This window comes from Cuculus canorus, chromosome 1 (genome assembly GCF_017976375.1).
Source record: "Cuculus canorus isolate bCucCan1 chromosome 1, bCucCan1.pri, whole genome shotgun sequence".
Taxonomy (NCBI): domain Eukaryota; kingdom Metazoa; phylum Chordata; class Aves; order Cuculiformes; family Cuculidae; genus Cuculus; species Cuculus canorus.
The window spans coordinates 143,276,245-143,296,021 of record NC_071401.1 but is presented as its reverse complement, the minus strand read 5'-3'; the positions used below and the strand labels follow the sequence as shown (position 1 = coordinate 143,296,021).

The following is a 19,777-nucleotide window of genomic DNA, read 5'->3' as shown; positions in this document are numbered from 1 at the left end:
TAAGTAAATTAAGGCATGTCAAAGTGTATAAGAATCATTTGCACAAAATCGGAGTGCTAGAAGTAGATGATATTTCAAAATAGATAAGAGCAGAGCCGTTTTGCTGAGGGCTAAACTTCTGTAGAGAGATTCTTGTTTCAGAAGTCTCACCAGCACTGCAGGTACGGTGGAACATCCTTTAAATTGGTAAGCTTGTCAGTTTTTTCCTTGTGAGGTCCTAGAAGACACATGCAGAAGACTTTCATATTTTGAGAGCTCAGGAAGACAAAGCCTATTTTATCTTCTTAGAATCTTTCATTTTCCTCTCCAGTTGCCTACCATTTAGCAAGAGCTGGCTTGTGAAGTTCAAAGCACAAGTTAATTCGCCTCCTTGGGGAGGGGTTGGGTGTTACTACAGTACAAATAATATGTAAAAAGGAAAAAACCAAACCACTGAACACAGTACTTATTTGTTTAGCTGAAACTTCATGAGATAGTACCTAATAAAAATCTGAAAATATGCAGATGCCTGCATTTTCAACCTGTGATGTACCTGAATGAAACTAGGTCTGTTTTTAAGGCAGAGTTAAAAGCAGACACCGGCAAATCGAACTGCTGCGAGGGCCCTCTAGTGGTGTGTGGAGCCTCTGAGGAGTTACACTGAAATCGTGCCTCTACCTTGCAGTGTAGAAACTTGCAGAGCTGTGAGCTTGTCAACCATTAATCTACTGGAAACAAAACTGCCAGCAGTTGAAATTTGGGAACTGTGGGTTGTTGTCTTTATTTAGTGCCTATTTAAGTCTTGGAGAAGCATTCAGATCCTAAATGTGTAAGCAGACTGTAGGAGCTGGAAACAATTTGCAATCTATTTGGTTAAAATAGCTTGTTAACATCTTGTGATTTTATGGTGCTTATTGATAGCCACAAATGGACATACTTAAAGAAGAAAAAAATGGCTCGTTGGAAGTCTGGACTGGAAATACATGGGAATGTTTCTCTCTTGAAATAGTACTGGACGGCTAATGATACTGCAACTTTCTTTTTAGCCATGGGTTCAGGAAAGACTTCTGAGATTGTTTAAGGTATTTCAGATAAAATAATAGATCTCTTGCTTCACGTGCTGTTTTCAGAGCAGTAGTAAATTAAGGATTTTACAGGTCTGTACAGATGCCTTTAAAGTTTTACCTCATTTTATGTTGAAATATGTAGTGTTAGATTTAACTTTCTCCCTTTTTTACTCCTTTCTCCCCCTCACAGATTTGAATTATATTTGAGTTGACTTGCTATGTGGAGGAATAAGCAAGGTGATAAAGCAATGATAGACAATTATAAAGTTGGATGTTGGTAGGAAGAGATACCTCAAATTTGCTGGTTATAGGATTGTTTTGTACTGTGAAGTATGAAGGTCTTTTTATTTTATCCAGTTAGAACTAATAGGCTCTTTAATTGACGATCTTTTAAATGGTAGACTTCTGGATGGGTGTTTTCCCCACTTTTAATAGTTTGTGTTACAAATGTGATTTAGTTTATTCTTGTCCACTTCACTTGAAACTTAACAGGTAAATTGAAATGTGGGAAATCTCTGATGCGACACACTTAATATTATTTGACGTACACGTCTTATTCCTAAGTTTACACTGCACACTTGTGTTTGCTTATGATATTTGGCTGACTATTACTTCCATATCTTTTTTCAGTATGTTTACGTTACCTGCATTTAATACGAATGATACCTTACTTGTTTTGAGACTTGGGACACAGACATTGTTATCATTTGATGTAAAAAAGTGAGCAGAAGAAAAGTGTGGTGATAATTTAAAGTAAATTTTCATCTTTTTTTTTTTTTGTATTTGTATGCACTTTTATATACATATATACATAAAAATAACGCTAAAATATTGTGCACTGGTTCTTTGAAAATGCTGTCTTGGGTGCAAATTTCTAATTTTTCATGAAGAAAAGTCCCTGAACTTCTGCATACCAATGGAAAAGTTCTACAACTCAGTTGTGAAGAATGTAACTGCTTTCTGGTATTGTATGCTATCATGGAATTAAAATATTGGAAAAAATAGTCTATTTTAAGTCTTAAGAATATTATTAATGACAGCAATTTTTGATCTGACCCAAGTCTCAGTCACTGGTTTTGTCTAAGGCTGTTTTAATGTTTGTTCCTGATCCACTTCAAATGAATGTGTCAGCTATCTGGTAGAACACATACCTTCATAACTACCCCTGCTAGCTTAGTGTGGTTTCCTATAGCTCCTGGATACCAGATGCAATAGGTCAGCAGCCTTCCTGCTTTAAAAAAAAAAAAAAAAAAAAAAAAAGTCCTTTGAGACAGAAGGACAAACTCAGTTTCCTGATGTCTCTATTAGTTGAATCTAGCTATTAAGAAAGCTTTTTGTTCTCATCTTTGCTTGTATTCTGAGCAAAGACCAAATATTTGTCTTTGTAAGAGTTGACTACTACGCTGTAAAATAGACAAGAATTATGTTGATTAAGCAGGAAGAAGTTCATTGGAGGGCCACCAGGATGGTCAGGTGCTGGGGTACCTGCTCTGTGAAGACAGACTGAGGGAAGTGGGCTTGGTCAGCCTGAAGAGGAGGATCTTTTGGGGGAGACCTAACAGCAGCCTCCGAGGGTGAATGAAGGAGTCGGGCTGTTTGCAGTGGTGCTTGTTGGGAGGATTAAAGACAACCCATGCATAAATGGAAACAAAAGAGTTACAGAATAATATAAGGAGAAGCTATTTAAGTGGTGATAGGGAGTAGACCACATTGCCACAAGGCATTGTGTAGGCTCCATTCTTGAAAATATTAGAAACCTGCCTTGACGCAGCCCAGAGTAATGATGTTTGACTTCATGGCTGAACCTACCTTGAGCAGAAACTTAGAGTAGAGCTTCCTGAAGTCTCTTCACGCCTGAGTTATCCGTCGATACTGTGGAAATTATAAACATATTGGATAGCGGGGATGTCTGTATTTTTGTGTATTTATATACTCTTGCATTTTAAAATGGTTTCTGCCTTAAGTGGCATGTGGCTTAGTTCATGACAGTGTTATGCAAAAATGACAGCAACACTGCAGGATGCTGGGTGCTGGTTGGACCCAGGTCCTTTAACAGTAAGAAGCTGGCAGTAGACTAACATATTTGAAACCAAGAATGTAATTAGGGATTCCAGATGCTGAACTGAAGTGCCCCTGCCATGTGATCTTTGGAACAGGCTCAAGAGAGATGAATGACGATTGTGTCAGTAGCAAGAATTCAAGTGATAGCTGATGTGATCCAGAACCTCCTTCAGTTTGTCTCCTTCCTTTGGCTTGGCTTTTTCTGTACCTATCTTTACATTCTGTTTGAGACTTGATTTCCTTCTGGAACTGTGTCACTATTGCTTTTACAGATACGTTTTCACAGCAGAATTATTCCTAGCAGCTTGATTTTCCAAATCTTCTTTTGAAGTGAAGAAATTAAAGTAAAAGGGATTAATATACTGCATTTTTATATTGGCATTGGTACAAGTGATTTCATTAGGACTTTCTCTCCTAATTAAGTGGATATGCAGAAGAGATGGAATGCTATCACAGAACAGTTGAACATGACTTAGTTTTGAGGTTGTAGTTGCTAGGTTCTGTGCTGGTCACAGAATTTACTACCAGCATTGCAACAGTGTGAAACTGGTCTTTAGCTTTCCTTTCTCTAAATATATTTCAGCCAATACTTTTTTGAAAGGAAGAAAACAACAACTCTTCACTTCAAATTGTTGTACCCAAAGAGTGTTCTGAAAATGCACTGCTAGAAAGCACTTGAATACTGCCTTAGGTTATTCACCTTACAGTATCTTTGATCTGTTGAATTTAAGAAGTAGAATAACATAGTAGTCTCAAGTCCATCAGCATTGGAAAACATCGTTGGTATGGAATTCGACACTTCTGACGTGGGATTTTAGAAAGCAGCAATGTTAAAACAAGTAAAATTGAGTCACATTCTACCTGCTTTACGTATGAGGTCTTTAGTTGGATACCAACTTTATGTATGAGCTTTTCCAGATCAATTAATTGGGCAGAGCCTTTCTAAGGATTTCCCTGCTTTGCCTGTATCTGCCCATGCTTCTGAAGTAGTGAGTAGTACCAGCCAGACTTGGGTCATAGAGCCCCAGCCTGTACCAGGGAAGAGATCTCTAGTAATTTCTAATCTGCTTGGCAACTCAACAAGTAGATTTGAAGCAGGTTTAAAGTGTAAACTAGAATTCTTGACCAGGGTGCTTGGATTAATATTGATAACTAATGTATAATGACTTCAGAGCTCTTGCGTAGCTTGCAACAACTCTGTGCTGAGTTTGTTGTTGCTAGTGTTTTGGCTGTAGTGCCCCACCCTCCCACCCAGGTGTATATAAACAGGAAAAAGTTATAACTATTTAAGCAGTTTCTGGACGAAAGGTAAGGAAGATGTAAAAAAAGGAATAGATCAAGTGTTGTAATGCATAAGCTTTTAACTCTTTGTCAGGGAAGCAGTGCCTTCAAAATTAGCAAGCCAACTGCATAATTACCATAGGGTGACTTTGTATGCAAATGATTTATTAGCTATAGATCAAGCATTTCACATGTTTCACATTTATCTTTCATCACTCTAGTCTCCTGGCTAGAAGAAAGAGGGTAGAAATTCTGAATAGGACAGCTTAATTTGGAGGAGGGGGAAATCAGCTTCAGGTCCTCTGAAGTCCTGAAATACCAAAGTAGATCTTAAAGTACAAGGTGAAGTTAAAATTTGTACATCTCTGCAATTACTGCTTTCTTTCCCCAGAACAGCAAATGATACAACATAATCTACTATTGGTTAGCAGAATGTGTTTAACCTACTGCTGCTTTTTTTCATTAGGTATTTGAAAAGATTTAAAGTGATGAAAATTAAAGTACTGCGAAGCTGGTGCCGTCAGATACTGAAAGGCTTGCAATTTCTACACACACGCACTCCTCCCATTATTCATAGAGACTTAAAATGTGACAACATCTTCATTACTGGCCCCACTGGATCAGTCAAGATTGGAGACCTTGGCCTGGCAACGCTGAAACGAGCTTCTTTTGCCAAAAGTGTGATAGGTAAGCCTCTCCTGTTCTAGAGGCTGGTGAGCCAGTCTACCTCTTTGGAAATGTTAATCTTTTAAGAGCTTTCCTTAAAAATGTGGTTCAAAGGTACATGGTCAAAGCCTGAAAATATGTCAGCTTTGTTTCTTGGCTGTTGAGGTAATTCTGATGAGATGATGAGATTATATATTGAACGTTAAGTGTTTTGGAGTATAGATTCATTGCCCTGCGCAACAGTTTAGTGTAACATTGTTGATAAAACCACTCTTGGCTACATATAAATCTCAGCTTTAATATTATGCTTCAAGAAATGTACAAATGCAGTTTGGTGACCAAACAGTATTTTAATATTTAATCTAGCAGTAATTTATACAGCTAATTTTTATTTTGTCACGAGGGTTGACTATTAAAATCTCTTACACTTTGAGCAATCAGAAACTGAGGTATATCAAAGGAAGTGTATATATATATATATTTTTTTTTTTATATCACAGTCAGCCTGTGGTATAATGCCTTTCTCAGGGAATCTATGGAATGTGGATTTATGTAAGTTCAGAGGATGCATTGGGGAAGTATTGCCTTATACTTGCTCTGTTCTTACGTATCCACTAATAAGCCTTTTCAGAAATTGGTTTGATGGAACTAGTATAGTCTTGTGAATTCATTTAAGAATTGGTTTTATCAGCTTTGTTTTTATAGTTGGGTAAATAGACCGCAGGGAATGAAGTTGCTCTCAGTATTTAGAGCTTGCTAAAATTCAGTATTACTCTACATTCCTGTGCTAGATTAGATGGGATCAATGGTGTTTACCTGTAAATTGTCTTGCAAGCTGTCGCTGAAATATTTCCTGCTTCTTAACCAGGTCAAAATATTAATAGGAAAGAAAAGTTTACAGTGTCAAAAAATATATTTTCCTAAGCCTACTTGTCTTATCCTGAAATTTATCCTTGGCAAATTACCACTTTGTGTCTGCCTATCTATTAACAGTTAGCCTTAGGATAAATGACTGCAATTACGTCTCTTTTGGTTTAGCGTGGTGAAGACGAGTAATATGGCTATAGAATGATCTGTAAACTGTCTTGAATCTGGTGTCTGCAGGAAATAATTCTGTGCTTAAATTTACAAAAAGCAAACTTGCATTTCTGGCTTAAAGTAAATCTGATCATACCATGCAGTCCCTTTGCTTACAGGGGGAATGCTGTGATGCTTCACTGGTCAAACATTTTCTGCACCCTATTTAAATGGGACTTGTTGAATCTCGCGCTCTATGCCTGTAACTCAATCTCTCTGTATTTCTGAGTATTTTTGACTGTAGGATGTCCCTCACTAATGCCTGTATCTGCAGTAGGCCTATAAATATACTGCAGGTGTGAAGGTAAGTATGTGAAGAAAAGGGCTCTGGTGAGTGGCCTTTGCAGAAAATTACTTTTTATCCTTTTTTTTCATGAGGATTTACATTTGTGACAACAGAGTTTTTCATTGCAAGGCCTTTCCCAAACCATTCTACTTCAAAAAGTTGATGGAGAGCACCAGGTCAGGGACTAGCCGTGGGCTCTTGCCAATACTAGTTCTTTTGCAGCAGAGGGCAGCCAGGTAATGTTTGAAAGAAGGTTTAATGTGCCTCCTTTCTTACAGTGAGAAAAGGTAAGTGTCTTAACTCTCCTTAGTATTTGGTTTGTAGCCTATGGCTAGTCTATGGTTCTTACCCTCTGCTTATCCCCTCTCCTCCATTTGACTCCAGCCTGATCCAATCTGTTTTGATACTTCTACTAACTAACACACAAAAACTAGGAATTGCATCAGTCATTTCATGCCATTCTTATTCCATAAAGGCCTTGCAATGGAAGACTCAAAGTATGTTGATGCAACAGAGTGACTGAGGGTTTCCTCCCTCTTCTTTTTGCCTCCACTTTCTCTTGTCTCACAGGTCTGCCCATCCACTTCCCCCTGCGGTGAGTAACGCCAGCAGCCTCTGCTCGCTTTGAGCCATTTAGAGTCTGAATCGTTCTTTTAATTTAAGGTACCCCAGAGTTCATGGCCCCCGAGATGTATGAGGAGAAATATGATGAGTCCGTTGATGTATATGCTTTTGGGATGTGTATGCTAGAGATGGCCACGTCTGAGTATCCTTATTCCGAGTGCCAAAATGCTGCGCAGATCTACCGTCGAGTGACCAGTGTAAGTCTCTCCCCACTACAGATTCTGAAGCTACTAATAGTAGCAGCAAAGCAGTACAGCTGTGTAGTGTGGTAACGTGCAAGCATATATGAGAAAAGAAAAGCTGACAAGGTTTTTTGGGGATGGCTGGAAGGGTATAGGATGGTTCAACTTACCAGACAGTCAGAAGCCTGTAAAATAGATGAATGAAAATAAAATCTTGCATATGTTCATACCCTTCCTTCGGTATGTAAGAAGGTATTGCATAGGATTTTAAAAAACAAAACCAAACCAAACAACAAAACAACCCATAGCAAAACACTTCATAATAATAATAGATTATTTTATAAACCACCTGGAGGATAGTGGAAGTACTTGTCTTGAAGATAAGCTGGTAACTTTTTTCAAATAAAGCTGGATCACAAATTCAGCGCCCTTTCGCTTAGCTGCCTGCCAAGGTGAATCATACATTGTTACCCATAGTGATTATAAGTTAATGGTTTACTGAATTCCGGATGGCCCTTAGGTACTATGTGCCAGGTGCACTTCTTAAGATTATGCAGTGGAAATAATTAATAAATAGCAGGTAGGTATTCCACCCTCAAAAGTGCCGGTAAGTGTGGTAGTGCTGGTGGAAGCATTGAGAGTGAAGCCAAGTAAGGCTGATAAGGCAAGTGAGATATTTGAGTTCGTCCATGTGAGTAGACTTAAATGGAAACTACAGACCTTGAACGCAGGGCGCAGAACTGCAGTGCTAGAAATGTCCAAAGTGGTTGTGGCTAGATGTACTTTGTGGTCTGTAAAACAGTGTTGTGAAGACTCTACCAGTGCAGTAAAAGAAACTGTACACGTTCAACCTTCTGATCCAAGCATCCAGAAAGAATAGTGAGGTGGCCACTTAGGGAAATAAAAACTTGCACTGGATTTCTCAGAATATTGGTGCAGATGTGCAAAGGGAGGAAGAAAACTAACTTTCTTCAATCTGCAGGCAAATGAATTCCTGTTCATCTTTTTGTGTGTATTATCAAGGTGAAGTCGAGGACTTAATAAATGACTTGCTTAACTTTGGAAAATAAAATGCATTCCTGGTGCCTTACACTATTAAAAGGCAGATAAAATTATTGACTTACAGATGTAGGAGGAAGGGTTTTCATGTCAGAAGTGAATAATTCTGAAGGAAGGCATGGTGAATTGAGACTATCCCCTTTTTTGAGGGCGAATACTGGAGAGGCACGGGAGGATGAAAGAAGTAGTAAATGGCCATTTTGGTTTTTTGAACAGATGTTAGAATTAAGTTTGTGCAGTCTTTTTTTAGCATGTTGGTGGACTTATCTGTAATTTTCTAAATGGAAAGGAAAAACAGGGCTGAAGTCTAGCCTTTACTCTGCTTGCAGCATAATCTGATCTGTGAGCTATTTGGACCAATGAAAGAAAACTAAGCATCTTGCCAGTCTTAGTGGTACCTTCTGCTGTGCTCATGCATGTGTCTTGGCCAGAATCAAAGCATAATTTGGATGAGTGCTTTTTCTCAGATACCTGATGTACCTGCCCTGCCTATTCCTTAAAAAGTGCTAGGAATTCTGCAGTGATGAGAATCAGCTTTTTGAGACAATCTCAGTCTTTCTTCCCATTGTTTTTGGTTGACTGTTGGATTTCTATTTGAATAGGAAATACTGGTAATGCTACCTTTTACTCTACTCTGCTGCTGCTGGTTCACAGATTGCATTTAATTGTTGGATTTCTTTTTCTGCTGTTTCATCTATGGCTTGAGAACGCTAAAATGTACCTTGATTTGAGATCAAGGGAATCCTTGTTTTCATTTAGAAGGAGCAAAGGATAGGAAGGTAAATAAAATGAAAAGTACCGTTATCTACTTCTAGGCAGAGAATGAAAGACTGTGTGCTTTAGTGTATTTGGGTTTATGTCATTGTAGTTGCAAAGGAGTTTATTTGAAAAAAAAAAACCAAAGCAAAACCTCAAACCAAATAACCACAAACAAAACATGAGTAACTTTCAAGGAAGGCTTTCAATGAAGAAAAGACAATATTATCTGGAAATAAAGCACAAAACTTTTCTCTGGTAATGGAGAATTCAGTGTTTCTTCTGTAATGTGGGAAGCGGAACCATGCTATGAAAGTGAAATAAAATACTCTTTGTATTCTTTTTACCACTCTGAAAGCTCTGTGAACCCATGTGAAAAAAACCTATATAGTCCTCTGCCGTTGTCCTTTGCTCCCTGTTAAAGAAAATAAGATTTTTTTTTTTTTTTTTTCATTTCAAAGGAGACTTCAGAAGTTTAGACAATGTCTGTGGTTGTGGGTGAGGGATGAACCAGTTGAGAAATTCAGTTCTTGAAAGGACCGTGTGTGAACCATCAGTAACAGAGAGGAGTTGGAAAATGAAGGTGATTCCGACAGTACTTACCAACACATTTCTTTCTAATGTATGTTGGAAGGTGAATGTTTTTTGTCGAAGATGTTTAACATTTCCATTTCAGTCCTTAGTTTGCTACTTTCCTAGACATGTTTAGGAATGTTTTGAGGTAGCAGCTGTAGTCCTGCTGTGCATTAAATGAAAGAATTTTTTTATCTAGATGCATATACCAAGACTAGAAAAAAAAAGGCAGTAATAGTGGTCTGCTATTGACATTCATGAAAGATCATGCTGTGTGACAGTTTAAAAACTACTGACACTCCAAAGGCAGTAAGATTGAAAGGTGGAGCCAGTCAGTGCAGGTGATACATAGTTAAATGAATTGATTTCCCTCACCTCTTTTACAGCAACTAGTAGACTTAGTAAAAAGCAGAGTAACTCCATTAGCTTAAATCTTTGCTGCTGCTTAGGACAGAAGCCTGTAAAAGGTGTCATAATACCCAGGGTGTCCTGTCAGGACTGGGCTTGGTACTACGAGCTTATATTCTTCTCTCCCAGTTTGGCTGTATGTTGGTCCCTTCTAGGGCGGCCTTCAGCTGCATTGCGTTTTGACCTTGTATCTTTTCTGATAAAGATTGCTCTAGCAGATGCTCAGATACTGCAGCATTGGGTTGGGACGTTTGCCAGGATTGCTCAGGATGCTTGATTGGGTGTTCTACCTCTTCTTTTCAGGGTCTTTCCTCATGGTTGGAAGCAGTTTTCTGATTAAGTAATATAGTTAAGTAAGCTGAGATCTGGATACCATATCTAAAGGCTGAAGTTACTGCTAGAGATGAGATAATTTTTGGCCAAGGCAGTTATCGTTGCTTCACATCTTGGATAATAGCACTGCTGCATGAGTGTGCTGTTCACTAGATGCTTGTGGATAATGTCTACACTGCCTCACTGGAAAGTTCCTGTTTTACCTTAAAGCAGTGGTGGGTTAAAGGTCCCAGACTTTCCCTGGACCAAGAAATAGAAGTGCAATTAAATTGGTTTTCTGGCTCACTTTAACTAGAAGAGTTGTTCTTTCAGTAAGAAACTGGGTAAATGTCTGGCTTAAAAAAAAAAAAAAACAAACCCGTCCACAATTTGCAGTGCTCATGGTGTTACGCAGAACTTTATTTCATAGCTCTGCTGAGAAGGTCGGCAGGAGCTTGACACAGAGTGTTGACCTCTGTTTGAACTTGCACCTTCTAGCAAACTCAGTCCAGACCCTTTCACTAGGAGTTTCTTTAGAATGGAAAATGAGCTCTGCATGTCTTGCCAGCAAGCTTAAGGGAGCCTAGCCTTTCTCTTTGTATTCATTAACTCCTAATGCTGCAATTTTGTGTCAGAAAACCCTGGTGTCTTCATTGAAGCCATCCTCTGCTGCTCTTTAGAAACAGTTCCAAATAAATAAGTACTTAAATAAATTGCAGCTCCTGGGATTTTTAGCTTATTGATCAGAGGAGAGGAAAAAAAAAAATTCCTATGAGATTTGAGCAGTCTGTCTCTTCATGTGGGACTGAATGCATCCAGTGGGCACTTATTGCTGCCTCCTTGGTCTCAGGAAAAGAAATCAAAGCCTGTAATTAATTGAGAATAAGCTGCGCTATTTGATTAGTCTTGCCTGCTCCTGTGACTTTATTTTTTTCCTTTATTCTTTTGTGCAGACATAACTGCTTGTGATACACTTATAAAGTAGGGAACGGGTTACTTCCCCCACCTTTTTCTTCTTTTCATTCTGCTCCATAGCAAAGTAATGTAGACAGTTCCAATACAAAATGTAATCAAGATACTTAATTCTGTTACTTGCTTGCACAACAGAAAGGAATGTAATATCTTAGTAAAATTCAGGAAGGTTTCCCTGTCTGACTTCATTCCTCTCGGGAGACTCTTTGACCTGTTACATGCATATTTCAATTAAATAATTTGTCACAGGAGGTATTTGAAATGGGCTACACATGCATTTAAATGAAAACGAGAGATATTTATAGAACAGACGTCTTAAGTAGAATTTCTTAATTTAGTCAAGGCAAAACTACCCAGAGTAGCTTCATGTGCTTTGTCACAGCTTGAGACTGATGTAACCCATGAAGCTGATTCAAAAGCTAGCTTGTTTGTGTGGGTTTTTTTTTTCCTTGCTTCCGTTGCAGTCACTGCTCACAGATATAATATAGATAGGTTATTTCTACACCGTTCAAGCTTTCTTTTTGCAGCATAGAGATATTTTTTATAAGTGTGTAGATGTACTGATTACTAATACAGTCTCTAATACTTGGTTGTTCCAAGTCTTAAATTTTCTAGGTGATTGACTAGTTCTAGGTAAAAAGTCTAGTCTAAGTAAAAAGACAATTAATGGAGTTTCTTATGCAGATTTATCTCATTCTTACATATTTACCACTAAAATAAAAAAACCCAAACAGGTTCATTGCAAAAAAATTAATAAAATTCTACTCAGTTTCAACTGAACTGATCAGCTATCATGAGTATAAGCAGAAAATTCCCTTTTCTTTTACCCCTTCCCATTATATAAACTTACCTTTTAAATTCTCCTGGTGGGCTTGTGCTCTGTGCTTAATTTTCTCCATGCTTGTTTTGACAAAGTGAAGTTTTGCCCTTGTGCTTGCTTTCACTAAATGTCCACTCTCTTCTCTGTAAATGGCTGCCTTCTGAGCTGACCTTAAGATGAGAAGGGAAAAAAAGCATTTTGACTTAAAAAAAAAAAAAAAAGTTGTTCCATACCAAAATGTTCCACAGAATGGGAACAACGTTTTTATTCTCTGTTCTACAGAGCTTAAAAAAAGGCCTGAGGGAACAAGGTACATAATGAGTAACCTGAGCAGGCAGTGTCTAACTAGTTTAAAAATCCTTAGTTTCCCTAGCTGGTGGGAACTGAAGCTCACTGGTTAGACTGAAGGTCATTCTCTTGGCTGTAAACCAGGCAGTTACCAAGCACTGCAGTTTGGTCAGTTGAGATGAAGCTAGGCTTTTCTTTAGTATCTTAAAAGTTAAGCATCATAATTTTCTAGCCTAGTCCACATAATCCTTTTCATATGGATGCAGTGGAAAGGCATCCCAGCTCTCTTTCTCTCTTTCTTGGTTTTTTTTGACTTGCTGAGGGATCCTAGGCAACAAATGTACTTAACCTTTAGATATATGATTAATTTTACTTGTAGTGCTTAGTGAAGGTTGATGAAGTCCTATTTTGCTTTCTGGAAGCAATATGTGATTTTTTTTTTTTAATTTTTTTAAAGGCATAACTAAAGCTCTCTTATTTTCACCTTGAGTAACTTAATTTCTTGGCCTGGTTCAGGTAGCTAGAGAAACATACTTCCTATAGGCTTTCAAGTGGAAGAAGAATTGGGGGGAAAAAAAGTAGAGAGGGAACCCTCAAAAGAGAGCAAGTAATCTTTTGTTAAAGCAGATACTGAAACCCCCTGAGCTTTCAACTAAGTATAGGAAACTGATTAATTGTAACAAAATTAAAACTCTTGTAATTGTGTTCATTGAAAGAAGAAGCTTTAGGAACTTATGCAATCTTTTCCCATTTAATACTTAGCAGATGGAATTTCTCTGCATCACACTGAATGGCCTAGAGAATACTTAAGCTTCTGCCACTTGCCTCCCTTAGCTGTTACACTCCTTTGCAAGCATTTTGTCAGGTCTTCATGAATAAAGACTCTTCCTGGGTAGAGGTTCAGTCCCTGACTCATCAATTCAGAAATATATAGCCTTCAAAATGGAAGATGGGAATTCAAGGTTTTGAAGCATTAATATCTTGAGAAGATATTGTTGTGATAGATTATGTTGGATTAGAAGTCCTTTTTAAGAAATAACAATGATCTAAGTAAGGAAATCGGGGATCAGCTTGAACACAGATATGCTATACAGTTTGTACAGTTAGGGCAGGTGGTATCTGAAATTGGAAGGAAAACAAGTTCATTCAACTGAATTCTTTTCTAAAAGTAGATCACTTTATGAGTTGGTCTTAGAGGCATTTGTTCGGCATCAAAAACTTCTAGATTACAGCTAAAACTGTTTTGTTAATATTAGTGTTGTAAAACAAACTTGATTTGAAGTGAAAGGAGATATTTCTTATTTATATCATTCATTGCTGAGCCTGGATTTTTGGTGTTTGCAACATCACCCTAGGCAGTAGGTATCTCCTAAGGGCTTCTAAGTTCTGGTACAAAATATGTTTTGTGGCCCATGGAAAAGGATTAATGTTGGATTGTTGTTTTTAATTCAGTTCCAGGTCTACTGGACCTAATCTATAGCTTTTGAATTGCTCTACTGTTGCTGTATCTGAGTTTAAAAATGATTGCTGGATGATGAGATGATGCTTTTCTGTCAGAGTGGTAGCTGATTAAAGCAAAGAATGTAACTAATATAATTAGATTTTTTTAAAAATGTGGTTTTGTACTGAAAATAGAAGAAAGACACTTTTAGTACTGGGTGACTGCAGCACTTCTAAATTTGTAGCACTGAAATAGATGTCTAGGCATGTCTGTGTTTATTTTTTTTTGAAAGCCATTTCCAAGCTGACGCCTCTACAAAGCCAAAGGTCATTCATCAGCTCAGGATGTTCACCACTGCATATTCTTGTTTGGATGATAAAGGCAGCATCCTTGCTTGTAAGTGTGAGGTTAAAGAACTGCAGAGGGTAGATTAAACTGATCATACCTTTATGCTCTTGTGGGAGAATAAAAACTGAAAAGTTAGTGCCCAGTCTGCTTACCTGATCAGACTTCACTGTTGTTAGAGAAGAATTTCTATCCTCATACTGTGTGTTTCTAAGCAAGGTCCTTTCACTGTTACATGCACCAATATCTTAACTGGTTGCCAGTTATACCCTAAGGAGTTGTGTCCTGCCTTGCAGTTACAAAATTTCCTGTTTCAGAGCTTGAATTATTTCTTCTATTAATTAGAATTGCTGCAGTTATATTAGGTACTGTGAGTAATTAATCTTCTACTTAACTGAAGCAATCTGCTTAGCTAGTTATAAGGGTTCCAGATTCTCAGGATTTTTTAAATAGATTGATATTTTTACTTACCTGGAGGTGTGAAATACAGTGGACTTGCATGTCTGAAGTGAAAAAATAAAATGCCTTGTGTGTTGGGCTAGATAACCAGTCAGTGGGGTAGTTGAATGGCATGGTGTATATTCAGCAGTAGTGAAGAGCATAAATTGTGTTTCAATATTATCACAAATAGTGTGTTTTTACTCTCTAAAAGCCTTTTACATGAGAGTGCTGGAAAGGATCACAGCCATCGATTTCTACTAAGAGTTTCTACTAGTTCTTGTTGAAACTTAACTATGTGGAAACAAAGCAACAGAACTGTAGCCTACAATACCAGTCTTGCACAGCTCTTAAAGCTATAAATTCTCTGGCTTTATTAAGTAAAACCCCAATATTGAGACACTGGGAAAGAAATTGGTTAAGCTGGCAGTGTCCTGTGTATCCTGGGCATGGAGGTCAGTTGTAGAATACAGATATGGAGGTGACAGCAAGCAGTGGTGGCCAGGCAGACAAGCAGTCTGTTTTATGCTTTTCACCAAAGATGATCTACCAGTGACTAGGGGCTTCTTTTAGGCAACCCCACAAGTCTGAGTAGTAAGCAGTTAGTATGGGTGTGTCAATCAAAATACAAACATACCTGTTGTGTATAACCACTTTAATCATGCCTGGGTTTTTATCATGATTTTGTCATGTGTGTTTCTAGTCATGATTTTTTTATTGTTACAACTTATTTTTTATTAATGCCTAAAATTGTTTGAGGGTCAGTGGTAAATTGAAGAGGAAAGGAGTCTCTAAGTTGTGATCAGTCAAGTTGTAGCAAACAAGCACGTATAAATACTACAGTGCCTGTATTACCTTTGCAATGTGTTTGTGAAATCTGAATGTATGTGGTTATCTGTCGCAAGTCTTGAAGACAGCTGGGCTGGAGAAAAATTAAAAACCATGGGACTTAGATTACTTACCCGTATCGCAGAGGGTGGAGGCAGGCTGGTTAAGCTATTTTGGTGACATGGAGCTCTCAAATAGCTGAGATGCGAATTTTGATCTGGATGACAGTCAAGTTCAAAATGTATGATTGTTGTTTTTGATCAGAAGAAATGAAAACTAGGCCTGTCCTAGTCTAAATAGTGCCTCATGAGCTAACTGTAGCTCATTGGAAGCTTTCATCTGTTCCTACTGCTTGTATTGCAGTAATGCTATTTACTCTGTTAGGATACTGATCTGGTGCAGAGCTTATTCTACAGGATTTACTGATTTAATTCTTGGCAGAATTATCAATTGTCCAGAATTAATTGCTATGAAAATATGAAATCAGAGAAGCTAAATTTTCATTACTGTTGAATGCATTGCATTGTTATAAATTGTTTTCCCTGCGTTCTCAACTTTTTAAACAAGAATGATAAAATCCATCTTCTGTAGGCAACCCAGATCTCATTTGAACTGAGTAAATCTTAAGCTGAAATATTCCTTTTCACAGTAGGCATTCAGTTGGACTGGGATCACGTTTATTAAATAATTATAGGTGTACAATGTGTGAAATAAGGAAAGAACTGAATCTGAAAGATTTTTTTCTAGAACAGACAACGGAATTAAGTTGAAGGATTAGAGATGGAAAAGGTGGTGAAATGGTTAAATGTGTAGGTTTTGAGGAATGGGTAAGCACCTAATAGTATGTGCTGAAATTTAGAAGATCATGGGGTAAACCAATTTAAATGCCATATATACCATTGCCTGGGGGCTTCCTTGAGACTATGGGGGGAGAGGTAGAATCATTGGCTTGTTTTCCACTGGAATCATACGCTCTGTCTAAATTCCTGGAATTAATGGTTTGTGGCAGCCTGGGACTGGCTCAAACTGGAAGGGTAACAATTTACCAAAAAGAAAATATAGAAGCTTTAATTACTTTGTTTGTGTGATTTGACTTTGCTACTGATTCTATTAGCCTCTGACTGCAACATTAGAACATTTTGTTTGAGGAGATTAATCAGTTACGGTAGAATTCCTTTCAAGCTCTGCAGTTATGGCAGCTTTGACAAGAACCAAGCAAGAATTGTGGTTAGACTGGGATGGATATCCACCATGCTTGTTAAAAGCTGAAGCATTTAATGTTCTTTGCAGGTCATGCAGTGTACCTCCCAAAAGCGTAGCCTTAAGTGTGCAAACTATTAGGTTTTTATTCCGGTGAAGTAAATCTGCTTTGGCTGCCGAATGCCTATTTGTGGTGTTACAGTAGCATTCAAACAAAAATCTTATAAGCAACATCAAGCAATATTCCAACGTGCTTTATTCATGATACCAATAGCACTTTTAAAATGGAAATTATAATCAGTGTGAGTTGATTATTTTGAGAGGATTGGGGGGCGTATGGAGTGTCTAGCGAAGCAGTTGGAAAGCAACTCAACATAGCAGTATTATTACTGATCTATAAAGTTTCACAGTATCTGGTGGAGAGGATTTCTAAAATACCCATCAAAGGATCAAAAAGTGGTCTTTTTGCAACACTGATGTCATGTGGTATAACAACACTGATATAATTGTGGTGTACTTGAAGAACTAAGTATGCTGTCTTGGGGTAAAAAGTGATCCTGATAATTTGAGATTGAATTCTAGTACAGTTTATCATCACTAGATGGTCAAAATTCATTTGTTCACTTCACATCTTGCATTGCTCCTGAAATCCTTCCACTAAAAAAACCAAACAAACCCCGATAAGCCCTGAAGCTGTCGACAACTCATTTTATTTGTAAATAGGTTTTACAATAGCTGTTTGAAACAAGATAACCAGGGGAAAAACAAAAGACGTCTGACTTAAGGTTTGGGTTTGGAGTCTAGCAAGAGGATTTAGAAAATAGAATTATGTGGATTATTTTTTCACATGTGGTGTAAAACAAGCAACAATGCAGCTTCCTAACTTTGGCCAAGAGTTTGAAAATCACCTTCAGATCCCTATTCCCTCGCATTAAGCACCCAGTAAAAAGAAAGCAGATGATGTTGCCAATGGTAGCAGAAGGAAGGAGGTGGAGTATATTATATTATATAAACCTTGTGCTGATTTGTGTTTTGTTAGGATGAAAATTGTAGTCAGCTGTATGTATTTTTCTGTAGCTCCATGGAAAGAAGAGGAGAGACAGCAGCTGCCTTCATCCCCCTGAAAAAAATGAGTACTGGCAACCTTGAGTCAGAACAACATACTTACGGACATGTTCCCCTCTGTTTGAAAGTGTACTTCTGCACCAGCAGGAGCGAATGGGGTGATGATCCTACAGGCAGCCTTGAACTATTGCAGAAAACCTGGGTGGAGAATAGGCAGAGCGGCCAAGCAGGGGGCGGGGACGTGCAGGAAGTAAAGGATCCCTGCGCTGCCACTTCTTTCTCCTCTTGACAGCTGGCTGGGAAGGCAGAAAAGGAGGACGCGCTTTCCTCTTGCGCGTATTGATTCTTTCTAGTCAGTGGTTGAGTGGCAAAAGCAGATATTAAGCTCAAATCTCTGCAGCCTCATGTACTGGACTTGGAAAAGTACAAGAGGTGTCAAGCATAAAACAATGCTTCCTTCTAGCTTTGATGTCTGCTTTCCTTCTGCTGTGCGTTAAGTCCACAGCCCAGTGGATTCCTATTGGAAACTAGCACCCAACTAACTCTTTGGTGTGTACAGCTCTCTTTTCCCGATGGATTTTGCAAAAAGAGAGATCTGTCCCATATTTGTAATTGTTAATTCCCGCTGCTGCTGCTGCTCTCACAAGGATTGCAGTAAAGAGGTAGGTAAGAATTTCAGCTCTATAAAATGTGTGTGTAGCCGCAGGAAAGGATTTTGGGGATGAATCAGGATTCTTGATAGGTCTGCTGAACTGCTTTATGTTTACATAGACTGAATCCTCAGTGTTTAAACTTGACTAAACTTATTTTGTCTGTAATTTTTTAAATGTAGATTAAAATCCTGAACAGCAGGGCTAGGACGCTTATTGTTTCTGCCTGTGGTGTTATTCCAAATCTAACTATTTTTAATTTGGAATTAATGAGGGTATGTAACGCTTCCTTTGCTTTAATTTTGGTTTGGTGTAGAAGTTATACAGGGTTGATAGTATCTTCTCTTACGCATTCAGTGATATTTTCAGTATCTCTTGCATTAAAACCGGTTACTAAACCATTGACCCAGAAATCTGGTGATCTAACTAATGCAAAATACTATGTTCCTAGGGGAAAAAAAATTGTGAAGAGGAGTTCTGGGTAGCATATACTTTGGTGTTTAAAGTATCTTGAAGATGTAGTGTTTTTAAGACTACCTAACTTGCCTTTAGTGACTCAAATAGCCATATAAATGTGGATGTTGCATTTCAGAACACAGTTTTTTCACCTGATTAAAACCTGATAAAATCACAGACTTTAGCACATCAAAGAGAAGTGAAATATGAGATCTCTTCTTGTACTTAACATGAGGACTGTAAAATAAATATTTAGTTTTGCACAGTTGCACTTTATACTAAGTTACGTATATGTCCATATTTTAAAGTTGTTCTCAAACCGTAAGTGTTCAGTTAAGTTGGCACTTCTTTAAAGAGAGGCAGTTCTGCCCTTCTAAGCTGTTGCACTGTCACTTTCTCTGTAAGCCTGAAAGTTAGTAAAACAGTGTAGAAGACCAGCCTGGAGAGCTTCATCTTACTGGAAACCACTGCAGGCTTTTTTAGCTGGGTTTGTTTCAAGTTGGATAAAAATCATGATCTGGTTCATTATGCAGCTGTAGAAACGTATGTGCTGGCTAAAGGGAGTAAATGACATGGGCGTGGGAGTGGGAGATGGTGAATGGGAAACTTGCTTTTGGCAGCAGTGCTAGTTTATGCTATCTTAGATAGTAGCTTCAGAAAACATCAGTTATTTTCATGTGTGCCTGTTACACCTGTCTACGTTTATTTTTCCTCTGTAAGAGCTCTTCTTTCTATTTCTTTAGCAAATTCTGAATAAATGCTGGTGGAATTAGGGTGTTTGGTTCTCAGTAAACTGCCACTAGGGAATAGGGTTAGTAGATGAGATTTGAGTTGTCCCATGTATCTTCTAAGGATCCTGGGGACCAGGAGAGCCATCTAAGAATGGGACCATCTTGCAGTGTGCTGAAAACTTACTTACCTGTCCAGACTTCGGTCTGGTGCT

The 19,777-nt window shown here is 38.1% G+C and overlaps 1 protein-coding gene and 1 long non-coding RNA gene across 13 annotated transcripts in view; one reads left to right on the top strand and one right to left on the bottom strand.

Annotated features, from left to right (window-relative positions):
* Positions 1–19,777, top strand: part of WNK1 (WNK lysine deficient protein kinase 1) — a 103,332-nt gene that overhangs the window by 35,923 nt on the left and 47,632 nt on the right. For 10 of the 11 annotated variants that reach the window (XM_054051017.1, XM_054051034.1, XM_054051050.1 and 7 more), the window contains exons 3-4: positions 4,855–5,075; positions 7,081–7,238. In XM_054051017.1, coding sequence (XP_053906992.1) covers positions 4,855–5,075; positions 7,081–7,238 — 379 coding nt within the window. Of the gene's footprint in view, positions 1–4,854; positions 5,076–7,080; positions 7,239–18,010; positions 18,391–19,777 lie in introns of those variants that run through there. The other variant, XM_054051060.1, reaches the window with a different exon arrangement.
* Positions 8–12,340, bottom strand: LOC128849390 (uncharacterized). Of its 2 annotated transcripts, none has more exons than XR_008447367.1 (4): positions 12,154–12,340; positions 2,856–2,918; positions 2,198–2,277; positions 8–217 (listed from the first exon to the last, which is right to left on the bottom strand). It is a non-coding gene; the product is annotated as an uncharacterized LOC128849390 (long non-coding RNA). The 2 variants fall into 2 exon arrangements; XR_008447368.1 differs by having other exon boundaries at positions 2,198–2,274; positions 12,154–12,339.